The sequence below is a fragment of the Dreissena polymorpha genome, chromosome 6 (genome assembly GCF_020536995.1).
Source record: "Dreissena polymorpha isolate Duluth1 chromosome 6, UMN_Dpol_1.0, whole genome shotgun sequence".
NCBI classification, from domain to species: domain Eukaryota; kingdom Metazoa; phylum Mollusca; class Bivalvia; order Myida; family Dreissenidae; genus Dreissena; species Dreissena polymorpha.
Window position 1 is genome coordinate 54491718 of NC_068360.1, and position 27862 is coordinate 54519579.

The window sequence follows — 27862 nt, forward strand, 5'->3', positions numbered from 1 at the left end:
TTGGTAAATATTTTAACTGAGTTATGACTATATTTCAAAGAAGTAATAATGTTTGTCAATAAATGCTATTTTATACATTATAATCAATGAATTGAACGCGGCTGCTCTCAAATAATTATTTGAACCTCACTCTAGAAAAACGGTGTTTAATGCATGTTCGTCCGCACGAACTAATTATGGACATCACTTTCCGCATTAAAAGTGTTTTGTTTAAAAAAGGTCTCCTCTGAACAAAAAATCCAGCTAATGATGAAAGTTTCGTCACAGATTAGCCTGTTCGGACTGCACAGGCTTATCTGGGACAACGCTTTACGCTTGGGCTTAATTTGTGTTCATGGGAGACTTCTTTCAAACGGAAACTTCCATAAAAGCGGAAAGTGTCGTACCTGATTAGCCTGTGCGCATATGCATTAAGCCCCGTTTTGATATATTTCCGTAGGCACCGGTGATCACTAACCCAGGGGGCTCCAGTGACGTCGCTGAGGACGTTAGCGGAACGTTGTCGTTAAAGACGTTGGATTTCGTCACGTGACGCCACCTGCTCAATGACGAGCGCTGACGGGGGACCATTCGCCGTCACTGGTTAGTACATATTAATCTCTCGTATTAGTGTAAAATCATTTTTATTTGTGGGGTATTAATTCATGGGTCGACCCATTTACGAATTTAACACATACAAATCGGAAAATGACTGACGCAATTTCCTCATTTGTTTCCCAACAAATCATAATTCCATGAATTGCGCTTTTATGGTATTTATTTGTTTTCTTTAAAGGAAGCCTCTTTAGCAAAAATCCAGTTCAGGTGGAAAGTGTCGTCCCTGATTAGCCTGTGGGAACTGCAGAGGCTGATCTGAGATGACGCTTTAGCACGTGCATTAAGTCCAGTTTTCGCAGAATGAGACTTATATAAGCTCACGCACAGACGTCTTTCAGGCGACCAAATCGTGAAGACGGCTGGAGCTCTGGACTTTGAGACAAAGGCGACGTATAATCTTGACTGACGGCCTTCTTCAAACCACGGATACTTACGTCGTCAAAGTCCAAAACGTCGTGAGTAACGTTGATATTAACGTATTGAGTAACGTTGATATTTACGTGTTGAGTAAATCTTGATATTTACGTCGTGAGTAGCGTTGATATTTACGTCGTGAATAACGTTGATATTTACGTTGTGAGTAACGTTGATATTTACGTCGCGATTAACGTTGATTTGTACATCCCCACGAGAGCGTCTTTCTGATAAAATTGGTTTAAATGCATGCGCATTAAGTGTCGTCCCAGATTAGACTGTGCCTGTGCACGAACGACACTTCAAGCAAATACATTAACCCATTTATGCCTAGTGGACTCTCCCACCCTTCTAAATTGGATCAATTTATTTCCAAAAATAGGGATGTCGAGTATATTTATTTCTATACTTAGAATATTTCTTACAGAAATTCCTTTAAGCAAACAGCGCAGACCCAGATGAGACGCCGCATCATGCGGCGTCTCAACTGGGTCTATGCTGTTTGTCAATGCCTTTTTTAAAGACTCAAGGCATAAATGGGTTAAGTCAAGTTCCGATACGAAACCCAATGTATACTGTATCATTTAAGGGTCCAAAGATAACGAGTTTGCCGACGGCGTCAACTCTGGACGAGTGGCAGACTGCGGAAAAGCAACTCACGACGTTGACATTAACGGAGGACGCGGCTGACTGCGTTCAGACGTCACCGACGTATAACGAGTTTAACGTCAAATACGAGCCCACCACAAAAGGTATAAAACAGTATATACCTATTTATTTTGGCTCTACTGCATAAAACACCTCAGGCTTATTTAAACGCATTTGAGTTTGTTTTCTGCGTAACTTGGTGTCTCTGGGACTGGGGATCAAAAGAAAGCTTCTGCAGTGGTATTCGAACCCATGACCTCCCAGTTTTCATAGGCGGACACAATATTCATTACGACACGTCGATCTATACATACAGGACAGGCCTACATTTTTCTTCTATCTTTAGAAACATTGATGAACATAATTTCAGTTTAAACAGTATATTTATGTCGTCAGTTTACGTTATAAGTATTACCTTTCAGTAATTATCATATTCTTGCATCTAGTGACGTCATTCAAGTTCTACTTATTTAAACAACTTTTTTATGACGCCATATCCACTATTTTCAGTATGTATAATATTAAAATCGCCAAAAGACAAAATTGAAGTATTTTTATAAAACAGAATAGGACAGTTTATTTGATGTAAGCATCAGTAACTTGCAGTACAAAAACAAACATGCGTTTGTAGATAATACAAACATACATTCTTTTGAAGACATGCCAGTAAATATATGCAATAAATAAACATGTTTTCTTGAGAATGTCCCATATTTATGACGTCATTACGACTGCACGATTTCTTCCAGTATGGGTGATCTACTACATCAGCGAGGCGGTGGCGGGCGGTGTCTTAGCTACGACACGAACCCCTTATACAAACTGCACATTCAGTGCAGCGACGCCGCGGTGGTCAAAGGGGCGGAGATTTTCACCGTCCATATTAACGATAACAAAGCGCCGACGATCGACAACCTTAGCAGTAAGCCGAACAACATATGCTTGATTAAGGACGCCTTGCGAGAATTCTTTAGCGTTATTTAAATACTTTTAAAATAAATAATAGAATTACTTATATAGTATTGCATCAACTTTGATCCATCTTTGTATTGCGCATTATGTCTTTTTGTTTGCCAAACGACGTTACTTTACTGTATTACGTTGACGTCACTTCTTGTGTTTATGCTTCGAATCATACTGCTGATGAAAGCTATGGTCGAAACATGATTTATGTTAAAGATAAAAAAACGTGTTTGTTAAAATAAAAACGTGTTTATGAAATTTATTAATTTAATATAATTCCTTAAGTCTCCCGCTATAACGTATTACGGTTTGTTTTAATTAAAATCGTTTAAACAGCTTTGTGTGCCTTATAAGATATGGTAATCACGTGACAAAAAAGATGGTGACGTCCATGCCGAGACAGGTATTTTTCGCCGTTTTATACCCTTTAATACTTGTATTAATTGTTAAAATGCCGCTCACTTTCCTATCATATCAGCAAGAGAGCTGGAGCTGTAATTTTGTGACCCGCTAAGACATTTCGCAGCGTAAAGTCGATGTATAGCGCGAATATTAATACGTTATACACGCTTATCCATTTCTTGCCGATATGGCTGGAAAGTAAGGGACATTTAACAATTAACAAACGTAATAAATGGTATACTACGGAATCCGGATAGTGCCATCTATAATCTCGCCCTTCTTTCATCAAAGGCGACACTAGACACACGAAGTGATACACGATACTTTGCGCGACAGTAGCGGTGACGCACGATAAATTTAACACGATATATCGTGTTTGTGTAGGTAGTCCAAAAGGCAATATATCGCGTTAAATATATCGTGCGTCGCCGCGACGGTCGCGAAAAATATCGTGCGTCGCCGCGACTGTCGCGAAAAATATGGTGCGTTGCCGAGACTGTCGCGAAAAATATCGTGCGTCGCCGCGACTGTCGCGAAAAATAGCGTGCCGTGTTCAAAGGGCGACACTAGACACACGAAGCGATACGCGATATTTTGCGCGTCAGTCACGGCGACGCACAATATTTGTACTGTTCAACGGATTCCGTAGTATACGACATCGTAAACTACATGTCTCGGCATGAACGTCGCCATCATGTTTGTCACGTGATTATCCCATCGGCCTATATGACTAACATTTTATATTTGTGCAAGCAAAAGATGTTAGAATTTCTTATAACAAATTCTTTCTGAAATTTTCCATATCAAACACATAAAATTTCCCCAATGAGCTTTTTTTTATTTTTTCCATGAGATTTCCTGTTTTACATAGTTTTACAGACATTGTATTTAATGATCCTCGCTCTAGGAGAACTTGTCTCAATGCATGTGCGTTAAGTGTTTTCCCGGAAAAGCCTGTGCAGTCCGCACAGCTTTATAAGGGACGACACTTTGCGCTGGCACCGGATATGAAGTTCTTTAAACGAAAAACACAATAACAGCGGAAAGTGTTGTCCTTGATTAGCCTGTGCGGAGGACTAGTTTTATAGAATCAACCTTAACGATTTTACCTGTCGTCATAGGGTCGCCTGTTACAAAACTTAGCCTCGTCGCAAAAGACTTCAGCGCTACCGACACCGTGTTTACCGCTACCGGAAGTGACGTGGAAAACGATAACGTCATCTACAGTATGCTGTCCTGTACCCCGAATGCCACGTGTCCATTCATCATGTCTCCGAGTAGGTTGTTCAGTAGACATTTCAAGCGGAGTGAATCATTTACGCGGTAATGAAGTGTATAAGGTTTCCGCCCTGTTATGGAAACGCCCCATGTTTGATATAAGAGTGTGCTTTAGATTTAATAACCATAATAAGTGGTTCGATTCAAAAATAAGCTTTTGGGGAATACGAGTTAATATAAATGCACTGAATACTGTATCACAAAAAGCCATTCACTGTAAAAGTATTTTAATTTTTATTATTTTTTAATGATTTCGTGGGTGGCTAATTTATTGTCGTCAGCACACAATTTCGTCATAAAAAATGACTTTTTCGTTAGCACATAAATTCTGTAATTTTTAAATTTGAAAAAATGCGTTCAACACAGCGACGCAATTTAATCTTTTTTTCCCAAATCCAAAATCTACGATGTAAAGTGTCCATAAAAAGGTAATTTATTGAAGTATACACGAATTTTCAATTACAACGGCGGTACTCTATAGTCTCTGCCTACTGAAGTTTGCTTAAATTTTCTTTACATTTTTTGTGGTTCGGTTAAATTTGAAAATGTTTTGTAGTAATATTCATTATATTGCGCACAACTATCTTCATTTTCATATCTTAAAAACAGATGGTATTTGCCGCATAAATCTTCAATTAATTAATGATAGCTTGTGTACAAGCATAATTTATTGCGCAATTCTAGATGGAGACATAGGAACGAACGCGGATCTTCATTCGTACCCTAACAACTCGTTCCAACTCTCGGTTGTGGCAACAGACAAGTATAACAAGAATCCGACTCCGTACACCGTCATTGTGGAAATAACAGGTCAGTACATTGAGACAACTGGGTAAGTGTTGGATGAATTAATTTAGCGAGGATAACAAAACCGAAACCACAAACATTGGCGACGTAAATGTTAACGTATCCGTTTTAGACACAGTTACCGGATATATTCTAGTTTTGTCAATGTTTCTCTTCCTTTGAAAAAAAGCAGATGGAAAAATAAAACCAAAACACGAACACCCACAACTGACGAAAGGAAACAAATCAAATCGACGACAATTTGTGTAATTGTGTTCGCTGTTTATGTCATGGTATTTAATTTTGTCAATGCATGTGAAATGTACCATTTAATGTCGAGATTCGTCTTATAGCTACGAATCGCTCGACCGGTTTCGCATTAAAATATTTCTTTCTGTCATTGTTTGCCTTTCCACCTTGATTATTGGAGGGGAGGTAACTGTGATTAAGTAACAAAGAATGATTTTGAAATAATGATTGATAAAGCGCTTGATTTAAACAAGAACGTCATCATGCGTGGGGACATAAATGAAGACCAATTTAAACACAATGCTCGCCTCTCTCAATCAGTATCCCTGTATAGCATGCACAACGTTATCTCTCAAGCGACAAGGGTCACCGCAAATACTGCTACACTATTTGATCCGATATTAATCTCGGATACCATTTCATGCTTGAACAGTGAAGTAATAGTTATCCCTCAAACTGTTAGTGACCATCTTGCTATTGCCATTCATGTTACAATTCCTTTAATAAACAGCAAACCGATTCAACGAAACATTTGGTTGTATAAATATGCCGATTTCGATCGACTAAACAATCTTAGTACATGTACAAACTGGGAATTTATCCATGATTCTAATGTAAATGAAGCAACTGTTATGTTTACGAACAAACTTATCGAACTGATGAAACTTTGGATTCCAAATAAACTTGTCACAGTGCGCTCCATGACAAACCATGGTATGATTCTTCTATTAGAACAATGGCTCGTAAACGAGATAGACAAAAACACATATCCATAGACAATCCTACGTCTGCTAACTTGAATATATATAAACAACTTCGAAAGAAGGTTAATAACATGATAAAACATGCGAAAGAACAGTTTTATTCTAACCTAGAAACATCTCTTGATGAACTAAATACTTCAAATCCAAAACAATATTGGAAAACACTAAAGCAACTAATAAAAACAAATTCTCACCCGAATTCGATACCACCTTTACATTCAACGGACTCTGACGGCAATCTTATTGTACATTTGTCAGATACTGACAAGTCAAACTGTTTAAACAGATACTTTGCCTCCATTCCGTCGTTAAATGACTCAGCCGGTTTTCTTCCACAATCCTCAGATATCTCTAACGCAAAATTATATAACCTGCTTATATCAGAATCGGAAATTATAGATGTTATTAAATGCTTAATAACCAATAAAGCCGTCGGTGGTGACCTTATAAGTCATATTGTCATTAAGAAAACGTGTAATTCTATTGCTTAGCCTTTGTGTATCCTCTTTAACAAATCACTAAACGAAAGTACATATCCGCCCAATGGAAAGAAGCGATTGTAATGCCTCTATTTAAAAAGGGTGATCCGAATAATCCTTCCAACTACCGTCCTATCTCATTGTTAAGTTGCGTAGGCAATCTGATGGAGAGGATAGTTTATAAACATTTATACAACCACCTTCTTGCTAACAAACTTATATACACCAACCAGTCGGGCTTCTTAAAAGGTCACTCCACAGTCGCTCAATTAATCGACATTTTTTATCGAATAACGAAAGGTATTGATGAAAAGAAACTCACATGCATGGTTTTCTGTGATATTTCTAAAGCGTTCGACCGCGTCTGGCACACTGGACTACTCTTCAAACTTAAACAAAATGGATTTGATGGTATTTTACTTAATTGGATAAAAAGTTATCTAGGGAGTCGCACTCAAAAAGTCGTGGTTGGTGCATCAATATCTCAAACGTTAGAGCTTAATGCCGGTGTTCCACAGGGATCTGTTCTAGGCCCATTATTTTTCTTGTTTACGTAAACGATATAGTCAAGCACCGTCAATGTACTTCCCGCCTTTTTGCCGATGACACTTCCCTCTCATGTACTACCTCAAATATATATAACATCGAAATTGTTCTGAACCATGACCTACAAGTTATAAGTAATTGGGCAAAACAATGGCTTGTAGATTTTAATCACATAAATCCGTGGCTATGTTGTTTTCATCACACCATGCTGTTCCCCAACCGCATGTTTTTATTTAATAATGTACCGGTCAATTTTGTAGAAAACCACAAACACCTCGGTCTTACACTCAGCTCAAACGGTAAATGGCACGAGCATATCACTAATATAGTAAAATCGTCATCAAACATACTTGGAATTATGCGAAAAATGTTGTTATAGCACATAGTTATGTTTATTCTCCTGGACAGGACTTCACTATCTCAAGGTTGTACTGTATGTTTTATTTCCAATGCTTTACAAACCATGATTTTCTTTCGTATTTTATTTGCGCACCTGTATTTTGCTTTCTTAAGACAAATGTTATCTTGACCATGTAAAATATAGCTTTACAAAATCACGCTATCGTCACGACTATATGCAATGTAAAAAACAAAACAGTGAAAGACCACCAATAATGTTGTTAGAACTTTAGGTCCTACCCTTTTTTCAAAACAGTTGTATTTCTATGTATGTTCTGTAGTTGTGTAACTATTTTGGAAATAAAATATGTTTAAATTAACAAGATAACAGGCAATTGTATTTGTCTCCCCTGCTTAAATGTTTTTGTTCACTCGGTCACTTCTTGATTTGGTGTTAAAGAGCATTAGAGAGTCCCCGTTGTGTAGTGGATATGGTGTCCGCCTAACGACCGGGTGGTCATGAGTTCGAGTTGTGGGAGCGTTCTTTCGATCTGCCCCAGAGACACCAAGTACTGGTTTTGAGTCCTAGGATACGAACTCGGACGCTAGAGCCTTTCAATAAGCCTTAGGCTTTCGATGCAATCGAGCTCAAATAAAAAGGTTTAAACTACAAAGATTTATAATGCTGACATGGCACTATAAGATGCTTAATCTGTATCATTACATTTGTTTCAAAACAATCATTTTGGCACTGCTCTTAGAATCCACAAAGAATGCATCAATCAATCCTTTCTAGCAATACTTAAAAGTTATTTACCAAAGCGAAAACAATTTTTGAAGGAAAAAAATGAAAGCAGTACCGGCTTCGTTTATTTTCATTTTAAACGCTTTATGGATTTTCCCTGGAAATATTTCCGTAGATGTAAATTTGTTTTGCGTGTGTGCGTTTTCATAATTAAACTGTTTTTAATCCAGATATAAACACTGTGCCAAAGCTGACGAACGTTACAAAAATCGACGTTTTAGCCGTCTACGAAAACAACTCCGCCGGTGACGTTATATATGACATAATTCACGAGGACCCGGATGTTGGTGACGTCATAAAGTACTTTTGCAACTTCATCGACGGTGGCGCAGATTATTTCATATGCGATTCTGCAAGTACGGCGTTTACATGTTTTCCCGTGTTTTTTTTTTTTTTTGGTAAATTGGAAAAAAATCAAAATCATTTAATTAAAATGGGATATGCGCTTTGTTAAAACTGAAATTTAAAAATAAAATGACAGTGATATGTTCTTCTTTTAGCGCAGTTGATAAACACCTTTAACAACACGTTAACTTTTTGGGTCTAGTTATGTATGTAAATGAGATGTTACGCAAGTAATCTATGTTTAAGAAAGCGTACTATTCATTGTAAAATAATAGATATACTCAAATAGTATTCAAATATTATAAGTCGTTGGAGTTTTGACAAGGGCGGGTATTTTTCATTATTTCACATTTCTCCCCGACTGGTTCCAGCGATAGCAACTTAAAGTTAAAGCATTGAATATCAAGAAATGTTGTTCCCTCGAGTTTTAATATACGATCGTTAGATCGTAAGCAGTATTAGCTTATTTTTGTTCTGTAAAATAAGTATTATTTATTTGACATGTTTTTACAAACTTATCGGAAAATGAGCGACACAAATTCTTGTTTGTCTCCAAAATGAAAAATACACGAATTTACGTGCCCACGAAACAGGCATTTTTGAAAACCACTGAATGTCATGCCGGCAAATATAAACGATTGTGAAGTATTCTACAGTTTATGTGCAAACAATATTTTACCTCACAAAAAGACCCTAGTTTGGAGTCTTATACAAATAAAACCGCTTATAAATCGCGTTGATATTAATAACGTATATCGGCTCGCATACAGTCTTTTAAGGCTCTCGGCGCTTTGAATTCTTTTCAGCGGGCGAAATTCGCGCCAAGTCCGTGATTTATTTCGAAAAGGTCAACAAACTCTCGTACGAGGTCGTGATTCACGCCTACGACGGCTACGGCAATTCCACGACCGAGACTTTGACGCTGCTCATCAGTGACGTCAACGAGAAACCGGAATTCACAACAACGACTTGGACGATCACGAAAAACGACGAAGGCGGGGTAAGGAGTTACTCGCAGCGTGCGAATGCGTCGGGTGTAGAAATGTCACGCTTGTTTTATGTCTTGGGTTGTCACGTGATGTGTGTGCGTCCGTTCGTGTTTTGATTGTGTCACTAAAAAGAGTGTCAATTACACGTGCGTCCCTTTTGAAAATGCCTTGTGTGGGTTATTAATTGACCACTCAGAGGCGTCGGAGCTGGGGCGTCAGGGGCGGCGGCCGCCGCCTCAATATTTTCTGCAAAAATGAAATTTCGGCAAAGACCTTTTTCATTTTTTCATTTCAATACCCGTATATTTGAAAATATCTTTACCACGAAGCAAGGTAATCACGCTTTCGCGGTTACGACAAGTGTATTGTTGATTGTCATCACCCGCCCGCGGTAGTGTACTTGTCAATTATGTTGTTAATAGATCGGTCTCTTTTATAACGATAATCCCTTTATTCTTGAGTAATTAAACCTGGGAATTTTAAATTGTCGGTATGATCTTCGCCTTTGCTTCTTTTTATTAATATAAAGGAAAGAGTGACAAAAAACTAATGTGCCGATAGCCAATAGTCCTTAATTTTCACAAAATTAAAGATACCTAAAGATACATGAATTAAGTGTAATAACTCAAAGTAAATCGATAATTCTAAAAAAAACTTATTTAATGTTTTTTACCACTTTTATGTGTCATTTCAATATGTCTACTCCAAACCAACCAACGAATTTCAAATTTCAAAAACGGAATTTCGGGCAAAACATCCCGAAGAACGTTCTTTCAACCCACATGATCCTTATTGTTGTACCGCTTGCTACAAAGTACAACTGCGACATATAGAGATCACTTCTCCATCGTCTGTCTGTCTGTCGCAACTTTTGTAATTCAGAATATGCCTGCAATAGACGTGTATAAAATCAGGTAGTAGGCATAAAAACGCACCAGAATGCGCCATTTGATGCTAAAATTTGAAAAAAAATCCCTGACCCCCACCAACGGGAGGGCAATACCCCTTCCCATACCCACCCCCTCCGCCGCCCCAATGTCAAATTGCTTCCGACGCCCCTGCCACTCGCCAGCTGTCAATCAAACTCACGTATTAATCAATCAGATTTCGTTTATTGCGGCCACATGGTCCGTCAAACAAAGACTTCAGAGTAATGGAATAAGCGTTTTATGAAAACACAACTTAGTGGGAGGAGCGATCGCTTATTTGGCGACTGGTCAATTGTCATAAATGCATCGTTTGTGATTAATTTCTGTATAGAAGTGCCGCATGTGAATGTGTAATGTTTACATGTGTGCAATGTAAATCGTCACGTTAACGTGATTGCATTGTGAATATGTCACGTTTACATGTGTGAATTTTGAATATTTTAAGTTTTTATGATTAAAGTGTGAATACGTCACGTTTACATGTGTTAACTGTGAGTATGTCACATTTACATGTGTTAACTGTGAGTATGTCAGGTTTACATGTGTTAAGTGTGAATACATTAACATCTGTGACCTGTGAATATGTCACGTTAACATGTATGAAATGTGAAAATGTAACGTTTACATGTGTGACCTATGAAAAGGTCACGTTTACACGTTTTAAATTTGAATTTATCGCCTTCTAAATATAGATCTTTCTGATGTGAAATTTTTATATTATTGCAACATAAAAATCAATTATACGTATGTGTAACGTGTGACAAAACGTACATGCAAATTGATTTCGAAGTTTGATTTTGTCATGGTTGAATGACTCCCGTTTTTTTTATAGCTCGTATTAATATGTTGCTTTAAAGACGCTCATTGTAGACATAAATTAAAGCGTGTTTTTTTAATAAATAGTTTTCGTTTTATTGTTGAGTATCGGTCAGGAAAAACAATTTGAGTCGCGTTCTAAGGAAACTGGGCATAATGCATGTGCGTAAAGTGTCATCCAAGATTAGCTTGTGCAGTCCGCACAGGCTACCGGTAATCAGGAACGACACTATCCGTCTTAATTGGATTTTTGCTAAGAAGAGACATTTAAACAAAAAATGTCATACAAGCGGAAAGTGACGTCCCTGATTAGCCTGTGCGGACTGCACAGGCTCATCTGGGATGACACTTTACGCATATGCATTACGCCCAGTTTTCTCAGAACGCGGCTTATTTGTTGATCGGATTTGTATGAATGAAACCATGAGGCTTAAGCTACGCATTAGAACGGTGTAGAATTGTTTATCGATCGCTAAATAATGATAATCCGATAATTACTAATACTTGGTTCTTTGAATGAATATTTTTTGTAAAGGTTTACGACGGTTAAGCTTAACTAACATTCAATCGGTCATTGTCGGCTAACTTACTATTTAAATGGACCCAGGGTACTCTTAAGTAAACTACAATGTACTTAGGGTACGGCAATGATACAAAAAAGTATTACGAAGTATGACCGGGTGTCTATAAGCGTGTTTACCGTACTCGGGGTACATTGTAGTATACTTACGAGTACCCGGGGTGCTTTCAAGTAATACCTGAGCCGACAACGACCAAATTATCTTAAAATACAGTTAACGTTGTAAACAACTTGAGCTCTAGTCTGGTTCCCAGCTTCTATTTTAAACAAATTGTATACAAAGGGGCAGGTAATCCAGACTACTTGAGCCCTTCAATTTGTAGCCCGGAGAGCAGATCAGCTGTCCGGACTTTAAGAACGACATCGAGGACGAAGATGTGGGCGACGTCCACACGTACAAGATGTCGTGCCCCCGGGGCCTTGGCGTCTTCGTCATGGATCCCCTCACCGGATGCGTTACCATGACCAAGGCGTGGGACCTGGACGCGGCCAACAAGCGTCTGGGGGAGGAGACTATTATGTGCACCGTGACGGCCACCGACCGCCGTGGACTGACGACCACCGCCACGGTGCGTCTGTGCACCGTCACGGCCACCGACCGCCGGGGTCTGGAGACCACCTCAACGGTAAGTCTCTGCACCATGACGGCCACCGACCGCCGGGGTCTGGTGACCACCGCCACGATAAGTATGTGCACCGTCACGGCCACCGACCGCCGGGGACTGGAGACCACCGCCACGGTTAGTCTGTGCACCGTCACGGCCACCGGCCGCCGGGGACTGGAGACCACCGCCACGGTAAGTCTGTGCACCGTCACGGCCACCGACCGCCGGGGGCTGGAGACCTCCGCCTCGGTAAGTCTGTGCAACGTCACGGCCACCGACCGCCGGGGACTGGAGACCACCGCCACGGTGAGTCTGACGTAGACGATGACGGTCATCGTAATATTGGTGCCTTTCTATGAATTAGACAATACACATGGATGTGAGTGAACTATAATAATCTTAGTGTCTTTCTTATTTCTTTAATGGATTTAGATAAAATTGATGTAAATAATTACGTATATGTTGCCGTAAGCGATTACATTTTAAATGAAGTTTTCGATGACTCACATGATGACGTAGGCGATGACGTATATTATGAACTTATATGATAATGTAGGCGATGAAAGGCTGATGAAAAAGGCAAAACGAAGGGGATGCCCTTGTCTATAATGCGAAATGGCAAATAATAATGAAGAAGGCCCCGGTGTTTATACTCGATGTCATGTACTGATTCTTAAGACCACCGACGCGATGAGTTCGAGTAACACCAAGGTGTAGACTATAAATATGACTGAAATACGTCACACATTATTTCAAAAACTAAATGTGATGGCGTCAATTCAGCAGGCTGGGGACGAACGATTAGGCGTGTGTGCAAAAGTTATGACGTCATAAAGGAAACTTTTTGTTAAATGCGTCAACATTGCATATGAGTGACTATGGGACTGACGTAGGTTACGTCGTCATTCACAAATTAAAATTAGATTGCTAGTTTATTTCATGTGGCCATAATTAGATTACTTTCAAACAATTATACTTTATGGTTAAGCTTTTTTCTTAATTTTAGTTCAATATAAAGATCAAGGAAGAGGACGACAACAAACCCTTCCTGTCGCAGACCTCCTACGTGTACTGCGCGACCGTGGGTTCCACTTCCGGTACGCTGGGTCAGGTGACCTCAACCGACAATGACGTACTCGACGCGCATAAGACCAAGAAATATGAGTTTGTCGGTACGAGCTAGTTAGTTATTTAGATTGCTATTATTCGTGTTCTGAGAAAACTGTGCATAATGCATGTGCGTAAAGTGTCGTCCCAGATTAGCCTATGCAGTCCGCACAGGCTAATCAGGGACGACACTTTCCGCTTTTATGACATTTTTCGTTTCAATGAAGTCTGTTATTAACAAAAATCCAATTAAGCCGGAAAGTTCCGTCCCTGATTAGCCTGTGCGGACTGCACAGGCTAATCTGGGACGACATTTTACGCACATACATTAAGCCCAGTTTTTTTCAGAACAAGACACATTTAGTTATTTAGATTGCTAATATTAAAAAGTCTTATTTTTCACATCTGAGATTTACGAGCTATTTAATTTTTATTAAATTCTGTAGATTGACATACACAAAAATATTTTTCACACATATTTGAATTGTGAGCAACTAAACTTTTAAGATTCATATTTTTCATAAATAATATTTTTCGCATATTGTTTAAGAAACCAAGAAATACTAGTTTGTAGTTTGTATTGACGAGCCATTAAGCATCGTAAAATCAAAATATTCACAAATGAAACATTTTATTGTTCACGCGTATTTTGTATACATTGTAATTCTTATTAGCATACATGTATTCTGACCCCTATTAGTAGTTTATAGATTTCTGTTTGTATCATTGTTTGTTCACAGGAAGTGGACCCTTCTACGCATCCGGGACCGGAAGTCTGACGTACGGAGATTTGAGCTCTTACGCAAAAGGCACTAAATTTGAAACCACCCTCAGGGTAACAGGTGTGTGTGCCGTAATTAGGCACGTTTTTCAGAAACAATCATAACGCCACATGTTTATGTGAGCCGTGCTCTGTGAAAAAGGGGTTTAATGCATTTGCGTAAAGTGTCGTCCCAGATTTGCCTGTGCAGTCCGCACAGGCTAATCAGGGAAGACATTTTCCGCCTAAACTAGTTTTTTGCTAAGAAGAGACTTTCTTTAAACATAAAATATCATAAAAGCGGAAAGTATTGTTTAATACTGCACAGGCTAATCTGGGATGACACTTTACGCACATGCATTAAATCATCTTTTCAGAGAGCACGGCCCATGTATTACACAGGCCTCGCTCTGGGGAAACGGGACTTATTTCATGTCAATCCTGTGTAGACTGCAGGTTTTTTTCTATGTAAAAAGGCCGTAAAACGGACCTGATCGCAAATCAAACGGACCCGATACCAAACCGAAATAATACAAAAAATCATATTCCCCAAATGTTTTTAAGAAAGAAGTCTCTTATGACTTATGTTTATTAGACGCTATATCTCAACTTTATTTTAAAACATCCTACAAAATAAAATATATAATTTCAATTAACTACTTTTTGTCGATAAAGAATTCCAAAATTTCCACTTCAATCAATTACAAAAATCCCAATTTGACAAGACTCATTTTCCCTAAACGGCTAGATAAACTCCTGCAGACTGAAATTGTCGTTCCTGACAATCCCGGCGAACTGCACAGGTTAATTTAAGACCACATTTTAAGAACATGCATTAAGCTCCATTTTCCCACAGTGCCGGTCATTCATTATATTCATGTATGCACATAAATTATCATTGTGTGAGTGTTTTCAGAACATGTAACGACCTTCTAAATATACAAATAATTAAATTACTCTATGAGGAGTAATATCCAAACAAACCATCGAAGTTGAGAGTTTTTTGCCTACAACTTAGGCGTCAAAAGTCGTTGTTTCCTCTGACCCGAACGCTCCTATTTGTTCGCGCCGATAGCTCTTTGTTTTATTATGCAAATGCCCCTGTATACAACAGGCTCGTTCTGAAAAAAAATGGGTTGAACGCATCTGCGTTAAGTGTGGTCCCAGATTAGTCTGTGGAAAATCTAATTAGGGACGACACTTTTTGGACTGCACAGGCGAATCTAGGACGACACTACGTACATGTATTAAGCCCTGTTTTCCAAGAACGAGGCTCAGTTTCTTTACTTCCTCTGTGCCAGATTCCGCCGGTCACTACGACGAATCCCCTGTCACCATTTTCATCTGCGACCCACCGCCACCAGCGCCAACAAATCCCAACAGCGCTAGTGGCGCATCGTCGACGTCGGCAACTTCCGACGGCATAGATAACTTCCTGTATTGGCTGATTCCGGCGCTGCTCCTTCTGGCGCTCATGGCGGGGCTGGCCGTTTATCTCACCCGGCGATGCATCCAAGGCGGCCGATGGTGACATCATTTGAGTCGCATTCTGAGAAAACTGGGCAAAATGCATGTGCGTAAAGTGTCGTCCCAGATTAGCCTGTGCAGTCTGTACATGCTAATCAAGGACGACACTTTCCGCTTTTATGAATATTTTCTGATTAAAGAAATTCTCTTATTAGCAAAAATCTAGTTAAGGAAAGTGCCGTCCCTGATTATCCTGTGCGGACTGCACAGACTAATCTGGGACGACACTTAATGCACATGCATTATACCCCGTTTTCTCAGAATGCGACTCATTTTAAAAATATCCCTGATAAATACCAACTCGGAGACAGACAGATAGACATGTCTACATTTATTCAGACTTATAGAACAGAACATCGTCTTCATACCTAAATATATATATTATTTTCTGGTGCGTAAATAGGTACAACAACATATAATTATGTAACCTGCAATAGTCATTTTAGAATATAAATCCAAATAAACAGATTCGATAACATGAACACTTAATTTGTAACAAGACAGAATATACATTTATTCAACAATACTATTAAGGATCGTATTGCTTATAACAAAAGGTTCTTTGGCATATATGCATACAAGTATGCGTTCTCCACATCTCTAGTAATGGCTCTACCCAGGAACGGGACTCTATAGTGTCTCAGTAAGCGTTCAATGCAATAGAGCTTATCTAAAGATTTAAATTAAATTGTCTCGAGTCGGCAACGTAGGCATGCTTTCACTAAACGTATTAAATAACGTTATCATTTACCATTACCATTACATGTACCCAGTAAAATTGTATTACCGAATATACTGAAAATATGAAAACTTAACAACTTTTTTCAAGTAATGTTGTATATCAGTCGTGATATTTTAATCCATATGAACTAATAATTGTAAAAAAATACGGTATTTTATAACGTTTCTGTTTTCGTCATTCGTGGTTGACGGTCCCTTTAAAGCCTAGACTGGGTTTTCATTTACAAGAGACTTTCTTTTAACACAAACATAAATAAAAGCGGAAAACGTCGTCCCTGATTCGGCTATGCGGACTGTACAAGCTAATCTGGGGCGACACTTCACCGACATGAATGAAGTCCCTTTAAAATAAAATAACTTTATTCTTATTATTTTGAAAAGTATAACTCGGCGTTTGTTTTTTTCCGCTCAGCGGTTCGTGTTACCAGTCGCGCACCGTGAAGACGATCCGACCGCTTCAAGACCCAGCAAGGGGCCAGACCCGCGTGATCACCGCCAGGGAGGTCGACGAGCGTCAGGCGGTCTACCGCAAGCCCCCCACCCCTTCAACATCAACGCCTACGCCACCTCCACCACCGCCACCGACAGATAAAGGGACAATCGCTCCGTGCGAGCTTCCTATCGTCCAGTATGTTTTGTTCTTACTTTAAAATAATTAAGCATCGGGCATACATTTTCCTTTATTTCATGGCCAGACCGATTTACGATTTTAACACAAACACATCGGAATATGGAAGGCGCAACGTCCTCTATTTTTCCAAAATGAGAAATTAACGAATGTGTGTGTTAACGAAAATATCCTTCTTTTGAAAAACAGCAACAACAAAATTTTATGCTCGCGAAAAAATATGATCTTACAGTATATGGGTGATATTCATTTGTACTGATACAACTTAATTAGTCCCAGCAACAAAACATTTTGTGCAAACATCTCTGTACGTAGAGTTCTTTATACCTTATTTTTCGTACTAAACGCCCCGCATATGGTACCCTCCCCCTCAAACAACAACAACAACAACAACAACAACAACAAACGAACAAGTTTTTACCAAGCGTCAAAATAAAAATCCTTGTTTAGTAGTCTTACTGACGATTGGTCTGCATTATATGAAAAAAAATGTTATTTTAAGTATCAACTTATTGTCCAACGTTTATTAATAGTAACGTTTGTCTATTTTTAGCTACCACGCACGTGATGTAGGGAATCTAGGTGCTATGTACCCGAAGTATTGAGATCAGTTAACAGCGATCTCCGTGACTTTTCGTGAATCTTCGGAATGTTATCTTCAGACTATTTAAGAGACAATTCCATGACTTTTCGAAAATCATCGGAATATTTAAAAAAAAACAATTTCAAGCCAATCAAACCGGATCGTTATGCGTTTAATTTCCAATGTTTAAAAATATATATTGGGTTTATTGAACGCTTATGTCGAATACAAGTATACACAAGACTTGGTTAATATTTGTAAATGACATCGTTACAAAATATAATTTACTTGATGAGTTTCTTCTTGCTTTAGATCCGTACTCTTAAGAATGATGTATACTGATTTGATGTCGTTTTACATGAGTGAATTGTTAAAGTATGTGCATCATAATGCTGTTTAAACATTAAAAAACAGTAATTTTGCAATTTATTTTACGCGCAAAAAAGCACAAAGAGCTCATCGTAGTCTTGGTGAATTATTACATATCGCTAAAACAACACCTTTAATACAGCAAACCGCTGTGAAATACTTATTTTTACTCTCTTACTCGTAGATAATCGAATTTTTGAAAAAAAAAATCATTAAATTTGCTAACAAATAATGTTTTGAATTGTCTTAATTTTACCATACGTGCAAGAACAAACTGGACTACAAAATACTGCATTACATGGTTTTCGAGCCCGGGACCTCTGGTAGCAAAATATAATGCGCTATAATTGTGCCATGCATTCGTTCGTTTTTATGAACGAACATTAACCCAGTTATGCCTAGCGTGTAGAAAAAAGGCCTTTGCAAACAGCGTAAACCCAAATGAGACGCCGCATGATGCGGCGTCTCATCAGGCTCTGCGCTGTTTGCTTAAAGGAATTTCTGTAAGAAATAGTATAAATATAGAAATAAATATACTAGACATCCCTAATTTTGGAAATAAATTGATCCAATTTAGAAGGATGGGAGAGTCCACTAGGCATAAATGGCGTAACGAACATTAAAGCTATACGAGTACGCAATGCATTTATAAAAGAACAATTAAAAAAGCGTTACAGGCGCTTTATTATTTTACCAATTTCGAATGATGAATAACCGTTAATGAACCAATATTAAAAAACGTTTTCCCAGTCAGGATTGTTATTTCGCTTCAAAATAAACATTATGCATTCAATACTTTTTAAAATATATGATATTGATTTTGAAAATCGTCATTTTACTAAATTGTGCTCAAGATCTTTTAAGAGTTTGCCAATCAAGATAGAACCCGCTACCGGAGTTAATGAAGGAAAGGCTTTTAATCCTTGCGGTTACTTAATCTTCATTGGTACTTCTAGGTTATGGTACGGAATTTAGCAAATATTATGGACGTGGACGATTTGAAAGATTGATTACGCAGTTGAATTAAAAGGACAAACAAGAAAACAATAATGAGTACTGCCAACATTTGACGTATTACCTCGCGATGTTCTTCTTTTGAACATAAAAGAATGGCTGCGACAATATGTGGATATAATGCATTTTAGATTTATTCAAATTATGAAATTAATCTTGTCGGACTGAACATTTCATATTTTGACTTAAGTAGAATCAATGGCGTTATGAACGACAGTCAAAGTTTAAGCTCCTCACTTGATTTTAAGAGCAGCTTCGCCTATTATACTACCTGTGAATTTCAAATTTTAGTAATGAGTACTGCTTTCCTCTCGTCAACATATTTATTAAACTTGTATATTTGGGCTTTAAATGGATCTTTTCACGTTTTGGTAAATAGACAACATATATAACAAACAATTGTTTCAGATTCGTAAATTTTCGTTGTAGTTATGATATTTTATATGAAACAGTAAAACTGAGCATTTACCATACTATAAAATATCCATTATATGCATCTTTTGACGAGTTAAAACCTGCAAATTATAAAGCGTTGCAACGCGAAATGATTGAATTCTTTGGAGTGTTGTGTTGTTGTCGTTATATTTTGTGATACTACGAGGATTGCTTATATAAAGTATAAAATACATCACTCATTGTACGGATGGGCGAGTGGTCTAAACGATAGACTTTTATTCCTTGGGTCAGTGATTCGGAACCCAGTTGATGGTTAATTTTTTCTTTTTATAATTTTATTCTTTTTTTTTACTGGAGCTTTTTAGATTCAATGTTTACATTTATCAATATAAAGCATTTACTAACAAACTTCAATATCTTCCAAAATCTGTGAAAAGTCGCTTTAAGCCAGCCTTATACTGTTGTTTCATTAATCTTTGTTTATGTATTTGACTTACCTCTAAATAGACGTATTTATAAATAATCTCTATTCATTTTTGAGCATATTATTTGAAGGGCGGGATAATATCGTTATCAAATAAAGAAATCGAGACCTTATGCATGTTTTGACGTTTGACTTTTATTATTCGTGTTGTAACATGCGATGTAATAGGGTATAAGACCAGAATTGTTTATCGATCGCTAAATAATGATAATCCGATAATTACTAATACTTGGTTCTAAAAATATTTGACTTTATATTCGTACAATCTGAATAAGTACCATTGTTCACAAAACTTTACTGTGCTGAGTAAGGCTAACAGCTTGATAAATGTACACATCGATAAATTAATTTAACGAACATATATTATCACACATTTAAAAATTAGTCGATATTTGCATTTTTTATTTAAACTAAGCACATGTTTAACAATGAATTAATATGAATATTTTTTGTAAAGGTTAACGACGGTTAAGCTTAACTAACATTCAATCGGTCATTGTCGGCTAACTTACTATTTAAATGGACCCAGGGTACTCTTAAGTAAACTACAATGTACTTAGGGTACGGCAATGATACTAAAAAGTATTACGAAGTATGACCGGGTGTCTATAAGCGTATTTGCCGTACTCGGGGTACATTGTAGTATACTAACGAGTACCCGTGGTGCTTTCAAGTAATACCTGAGCCGACAACGACCAATTTATCTTAAATGACAGTTAACGTTGTAAACAACTTGAGCTCTAGTCTGGTTCCCAGCTTCTATTTTAAACAAATTGTATACAAAGGGTCATGTAATCCAGACTTCTTGAGCTCTTCAATTTGTAGCCCGGAGAGCAGATCAGCTGTCCGGACTTTAAGAACGACATCGAGGACGAAGATGTGGGCGACGTTCACACGTACAAGATGTCGTGCCCCCGGGGCCTTGGCGTCTTTGTCATGGATCCCCTCACCGGATGCGTTACCATGACCAAGGAGTGGGACCTGGACGCGGCCAACAAGCGTCTGGGGGAGGAGACTATTGTGTGCACCGTGACGGCCACCGACCGCCGTGGACTGGCGACCACCGCCACGGTAAGTCTGTGCACCGTCACGGCCACCGACCGCCGGGGTCTGGAGACCACCTCAACGGTAAGTCTCTGCACCGTGACGGTAAGTCTGTGCACCGTCACGGCCACCGACCGCCGGGGACTGGAGACCACCGCCACGGTGAGTCTGACGAAGACGATGACGGTCATCGTAATATTGGTGCCTTTCTCTGAATTAGACAATACACATGGATGTGAGCGAACTATAATAATCTTAGTGTCTTTCTTATTTCTTTAATGGATTTAGATAAAATTGATGTAAATAATTACGTATATGTTGCCGTAAGCGATTACATTTTAAATGAAGTTTTCGATGACTCACATGATGACGTAGGCAATGACGTATATTATGAACTTATATGATAATGTAGGCGATGAAAGGCTGATGAAAAAGGCAAAACGAAGGGGATGCCCTTGTCTATAATTCGAAATGGCAAATAATAATGAAGAAGGTCCCGATGTTTATACTCGATGTCATGTACTGATTCTTAAGACCACCGACGCGATGAGTTCGAGTAACACCAAGGTGTAGACTATAAATATGACTGAAATACGTCACACATTATTTCAAAAACTAAATGTGATGGCGTCGATTTAGCAGGCTGGGGACGAACGATTAGGCAAGTGTGCAAAAGTTATGACGTCATAAAGGAAACTTTTTGTTAAATGAGTCAACATTGCATATGAGTGACTATGGGACTGACGTAGGTTACGTCGTCATCCACAAATTAAAAGTGGAATGTTGACGTGGTTGATAAAGTAAAATTTTAGAATTAAGTGAAATGGAAAGCGATTTTTGTGACAAACATCTAGTTTATCAACCTCCGCACAGAGATTTGACTGAAACCAGCATAGCCGGATCAAATCACTGACTTCATAACCAACACGTGATGATAGCCTAACCACGTGGTACAATAATTATACCATTGTATTTTTTTTCATTTCGGTATTTTTTTTAATTATTAACCTAAACATATATACTATTTAAAATATTTAAATTATCTTACTTTTCATAATATAATACTTAAACAAACAAATATAATCCTACACATTTTAGTAGGATTTTCATGTGATGGACGATATTGTATGTAAGGAACGACAACTCTGCGTGGAGATTGCAAGTTTATTTAATGAGGCCATAATTAGATTACTTTCAAAAAATAATACTGTATGTTTAAGCTTTTTTTCTAAATTTTAGTTCAATATAAAGATCAAGGAAGAGGACGACAACAAACCCTTCCTGTCGCAGACCTCCTACGTGTACTGCGCGACCGTGGGTTCCACTTCCGGTACGCTGGGTCAGGTGACCTCAACCGACAATGACGTACTCGACGCGCATAAGACCAAGAAATATGAGTTTGGAGGTACGAGCTAGTTAGTTATTTAGATTGCTATTATTCGTGTTCTGAGAAAACTGTGCATAATGCATGTGCGTAAAGTGTCGTCCCAGATTAGCCTGTGCAGTCCGCACAGGCTAATCAGGGACGACACTTTCCGCTTTTATGACATTTTTTGTTTCAATGAAGTCTGTTCTTAACAAAAATCCAATTAAGCAGGAAAGTGCCGTCCCTGATTAGCCTGTGCGGACTGCACAGGCTAATCTGGGACGACACTTTACGCACATACATTAAGCCCAGTTTTTTCAGAACAAGACATATTTAGTTATTTAGATTGCTATTGTAAAAAAGTCATATTTTTCACATCTGAGATTTACGAGCAATTTAATTTTTATTAAATTCTGTAGATTGACATACAAAAAAATATTTTTCACACATATTTGAATTGTGAGCTACTAAACTTGTTAGATTCATATTTTTCATAAATAATATTTTTTGCACACATGTATTGTTTAAGAAACCAAAAAATACTAGTTTGTAGTTTGTAGTGACGAGCCATTAAGCATCGTAAAAGCAAAATATTCACAAATGAAACATTATATTGTTCACACGTATTTGGTATACATTGTAATTCTTATTAGTATACATGTATTCTGACCCCTTTTAGTAGTTTATAGATTTCTGTTTGTATCATTGTTTGTTCACAGGAAGTGGACCCTTCTACGCATCCGGGACCGGAAGTCTGACGTACGGAGATTTGAGCTCTTACGCAAAAGGCACTAAATTTGAAACCACCCTCAGGGTAACAGGTGTGTGTGCCGTAATTAGGCACGTTTTTCAGAAACAATCATAACGCCACATGTTTATGTGAGCCGTGCTTTGTGAAAAAGGGGTTTAATGCATTTGCGTAAAGTGTCGTCCCAGATTTGCCTGTGCAGTCCGCACAGGCTAATCAGGGAAGACATTTACCGCCTAAACTAGTTTTTTGCTAAGCAGAGACTTTCTTTAAACATAAAATATCATAAAAGCGGAAAGTATTGTTTAATACTGCACAGGCTAGTCTGGGATGACACTTTACGCACATGCATTAAATCATCTTTTCATAGAGCACGGCCCATGTATTACATAAGCCTCGCTCTGGGGAAACGGGACTTATTTCATGTCAATCCTGTGTAGACTGCAGGGTTTTTTTTCTATGTAAAAAAGGCCGTAAAACGGACCCGATCGCAAATCAAACGGACCCGATCCCACACCGAAATAATACAAAAAATCATATTCCCCAAATGTTTTTAAGAAAGAAGTCTCTTATGACTTATGCTTATTAGACGCTATATCTCAACTTTATCTAAAAACATTCTATAAAAATAAAATATATAACTTCAATTAAGTACTTTTTGTCGATAAAGAATTCCCAAATTTGCCACTTCAATCAAGTACAAAAATCCCAATTTGACAAGACTCATTTTCCCCAAACGTCTAGATAAACTCCTGCAGATTGAAATTGTCGTTCCTGACAAGCCCGGCGAACTGCACAGGTTAATTTAAGACCACATTTTAAGAACATGCATTAAGCTCCCTTTTCCCACAGTGCCGGTCATTCATTATATTCATGTATGCACATAAATAATCATTGTGTGAGTGTTTTCTGAACATGTAACGACCTTCTAAATATACAAATAATTAAATTACTCTATGAGGAGTAATATCCAAACAAACCGTCGAAGTTGAGAGTTTTTTGCCTACAACTTAGGCGTCAAAAGTCGTTGTTTCCACTGACCCGAACGCTCCTATTTGTTCGCGCCGATAGCTCTTTGTTTTATTATGCAAATGACCTTGTATACAACAGGCTCGTCCTGGAAAAAATGGGTTGAACGCATCTGCGTTAAGTGTGGTCCCAGATTAGCCTATGGAAAATCTAATTAGGGACGACACTTTTTGGACTGCACAGACGAATCTAGGACGACACTACGTACATGTATTAAGCCCTGTTTTCCAAGACCGAGGATCAGTTTCTATACTTCCTCTGTGCCAGATTCCGCCGGTCACTACGACGCATCCCCTGTCACCATTTTCATCTGCGACCCACCGCCACCAGCGCCATCAAATCCCAACAGCGCTAGTGGCGCATCGTCGGCGTCGGCAACTTCCGGCGGCATAGATAACTTCCTGTATTGGCTGATTCCGGCGCTGCTCCTTCTGGCGCTCATGGCGGGGCTGGCCGTGTATCTCATCCGGCGATGCATCCAAGGCGGCCGATGGTGACATCATTTGAGTCGCATTCTGAGAAAACTGGGCAAAATGCATGTGCGTAAAGTGTCGTCCCAGATTAGCCTGTGCAGTCTGTACAGGCTAATCAAGGACGACACTTTCCGCTTTTATGAATATTTTCTGATTAAAGAAATTTTCTTCTTAGCAAAAATCTAGTTAAAGAAAGTGCCGTCCCTGATTATCCTGTGCGGACTGCACAGACTAATCTGGGACGACACTTAACGCACATGACTTATGCCCCGTTTTCTCAGAATGGGACTCATTTTAAAAGCCTCGATATTGCTATTCCTGTTAAATCCCAACTCGGAGACAGACAGATAGACATGTCTACATTTTATTCAGACTTATAGAACAGTACATCGTCTTCATACCTAAATATATTTATTATTTTCTGGTGCGTAAATAGGTACAACAACATATAATTATGTTACCTGCAATAGTCATTTTAGAATATAAATCCAAATAAACAGATTCGATAACATGAACACTTAATTTGTAACAAGACAGAATATACATTTATTCAACAATACTTTTAAGGATCGTATTGCTTATAACAAAAGGTTCTTTGGCATATATGCATACAAGTATGCGTTCTCCACATCTCTAGTAATGGCTCTACCCAGGAACGGGACTCTATAGTGTCTCAGTAAGCGTTCAATGCAATAGAGCTTATCTAAAGATTTAAATTAAATTGTCTCGAGTCGGCAACGTAGGCATGCTTTCACTAAACGTATTAAATAACGTTATCATTTACCATTACCATTACATGTACCCAGTAAAATTGTATTACCGAATATACTGCAAATATGAAAACTTAACAACTTTTTTCAAGAAATGTAATATACCAGTCGTGATATTTTAATCAATATGAACTAATAATTGTAAAAAAATACGGTATTTTATAACTTTTCTGTTTTTGTCATTCGTGGTTGACGGTCCCTTTAAAGCCTAGACTGGGTTTTCATTTACAAGAGACTTTCTTTTAACACAAACATAAATAAAAGCGGAAAACGTCGTCCTTGATTCGGCTATGCGGACTGTACAGGCTAATCTGGGGCGACACTTCACCGACATGAATGAAGTCCCTTTAAAATAAAATAACTTCATTCTTATTATTTTGAAAAGTATAACTCGGCGTTTGTTTTTTCCGCTCAGCGGTTCGTGTTACCAGTCGCGCACCGTGAAGACGATCCGACCGCTTCAAGACCCAGCAAGGGGCCAGACCCGCGTGATCACCGCCAGGGAGGTCGACGAGCGTCAGGCGGTCTACCGCAAGCCCCCACCCCTTCAACATCAACGCCTCCGCCACCTCCACCACCGCCACCGACAGATAAAGGGACAATCGCTCCGTGCGAGCTTCCTATCGTCCAGTATGTTTTGTTCTTACTTAAAAATAATTAAGCATCGGGCATACATTTTCCTTTATTCATGGCCAGACCGATTTACGATTTTAACACAAACACATCGGAAAATGGAAGGCGCAAAGTCCTCTATTTTTCCAAAATGAGAAATTAACGAATGTATGTGTCAACGAAAATATCCTTCTTTTGAAAAACAACAACAACAAAATTTTATGCTCGCGAAAAAATATGATCTTACAGTATATGGGTGATATTCATTTGTACCGATACAACTTAATTAGTCCCAGCAACAAAACATTTTGTGCAAACATCTCTGTACGTAGAGTTCTTTATTACCTTATTTTTCGTACTCAACGCCCCGCATATGGTACCCTCCCCCTCAAAAAACAACAACAACAACAACAACAAACAAACAAGTTTTTACCAAACGTCAAAATAAAAATCCTTGTTAAGAAGTCTTACTGACGATTGGTCTGCATTATATGAAAAAATGTTATTTTAAGTATCAACTAATTGTCAAACGTTTATTAATAGTAACGTTTGTCTATTTTTAGCTACCACGCACGTGATGTGGGGAATCTAGGTGCTATGTACCCGAAGTATTGAGATCAGTAAACAGCGATCTCCTTGACTTTTCTCGAATCTTCGGAATGTTATCTTCAGACTATTTAAGAGACAATTCCATGACTTTTCGAAAATCATCGGAATATTTAAAAAACAAAACAATTTCAAGCCAATCAAACCGGATCGTTATGCGTGTAATTTCCAATGTTTAAAAATATATTTTGGGTTTATTGAACGCTTATGTCGAATACAAGTATACACAAGACTTGCTTAATATTTGTAAATGACATCATTACAAAATATAATTTACTTGATGAGTTTCTTCTTGCTTTAGATCCGTACTCTTAAGAATGATGTATATTGATTTGATGTCGTTTTACATGAGTGAATTGTTAAAGTATGTGCATCATAATGCTGTTTAAACATTAAAAAACTGTAATTTTGCAATTTGTTTTACGCGCAAAAAAGCACAAAGAGCTCATCGTAGTCTTGGTGAATTATTACATATCGCTAAAACAACACCTTTAATACAGCAAACCGCTGTGAAATACTTATTTTTACTCTCTTACTCGTAGATAATCGAATTTTTGAAAAAAAGTCATTAAATTTGCTAACAAATAATGTTTTGAATTGTCTTAACTTACCATACGTGCAAGAACAAACTGGACTACAAAATACTGCATTACATGGTTTTCGAGCCCGGGACTAATGGCAGCAAAATATAATGCGCTATAATTGTGCCACGCAGGCGTTCGTTTTTTATGAACGAACATTAACCCAGTTATGCCTAGCGTCTAGAAAAAAGGCCTTTGCAAACAGCGTTAACCCAAATGAGACGCCGCATAATGCGGCGTCTCATCAGGCTCTGCGCTATTTGCTTAAAGGATTTTCTGTAAGAAATAGTATAAATATAGAAATAAATATACTAGACATCCCTAATTTTGGAAACAAATTGATCCAATTGAGAAGGATGGGAGAGTCCACTAGGCATAAATGGCTTAACGAACATTAAAGCTATACTAGTACGCAATGCATTTATAAAAGAACAATTAGAAAAGCGTTACAGACGCTTTATTATTTTACCAATTTCGAATGATGAATAAC

General features: G+C 38.2%; 1 protein-coding gene across 1 annotated transcript in view; it reads left to right on the forward strand.

Moving 5' to 3' along the window:
- Positions 1–1006: 1006 nt before the first annotated feature.
- The window catches only part of LOC127834502 (uncharacterized), a 155600-nt gene continuing 128744 nt past the window's right edge, over positions 1007–27862 (forward strand). Inside the window, exons 1-6 of the mRNA XM_052360376.1 lie at positions 1007–1052; positions 12253–12498; positions 13541–13706; positions 14382–14483; positions 24598–24823; positions 25989–26079. Coding sequence (XP_052216336.1) covers positions 12331–12498; positions 13541–13706; positions 14382–14483; positions 24598–24823; positions 25989–26079 — 753 coding nt within the window. The 5' untranslated portion in view covers positions 1007–1052; positions 12253–12330. The remainder of the gene's footprint in view (positions 1053–12252; positions 12499–13540; positions 13707–14381; positions 14484–24597; positions 24824–25988; positions 26080–27862) is intronic.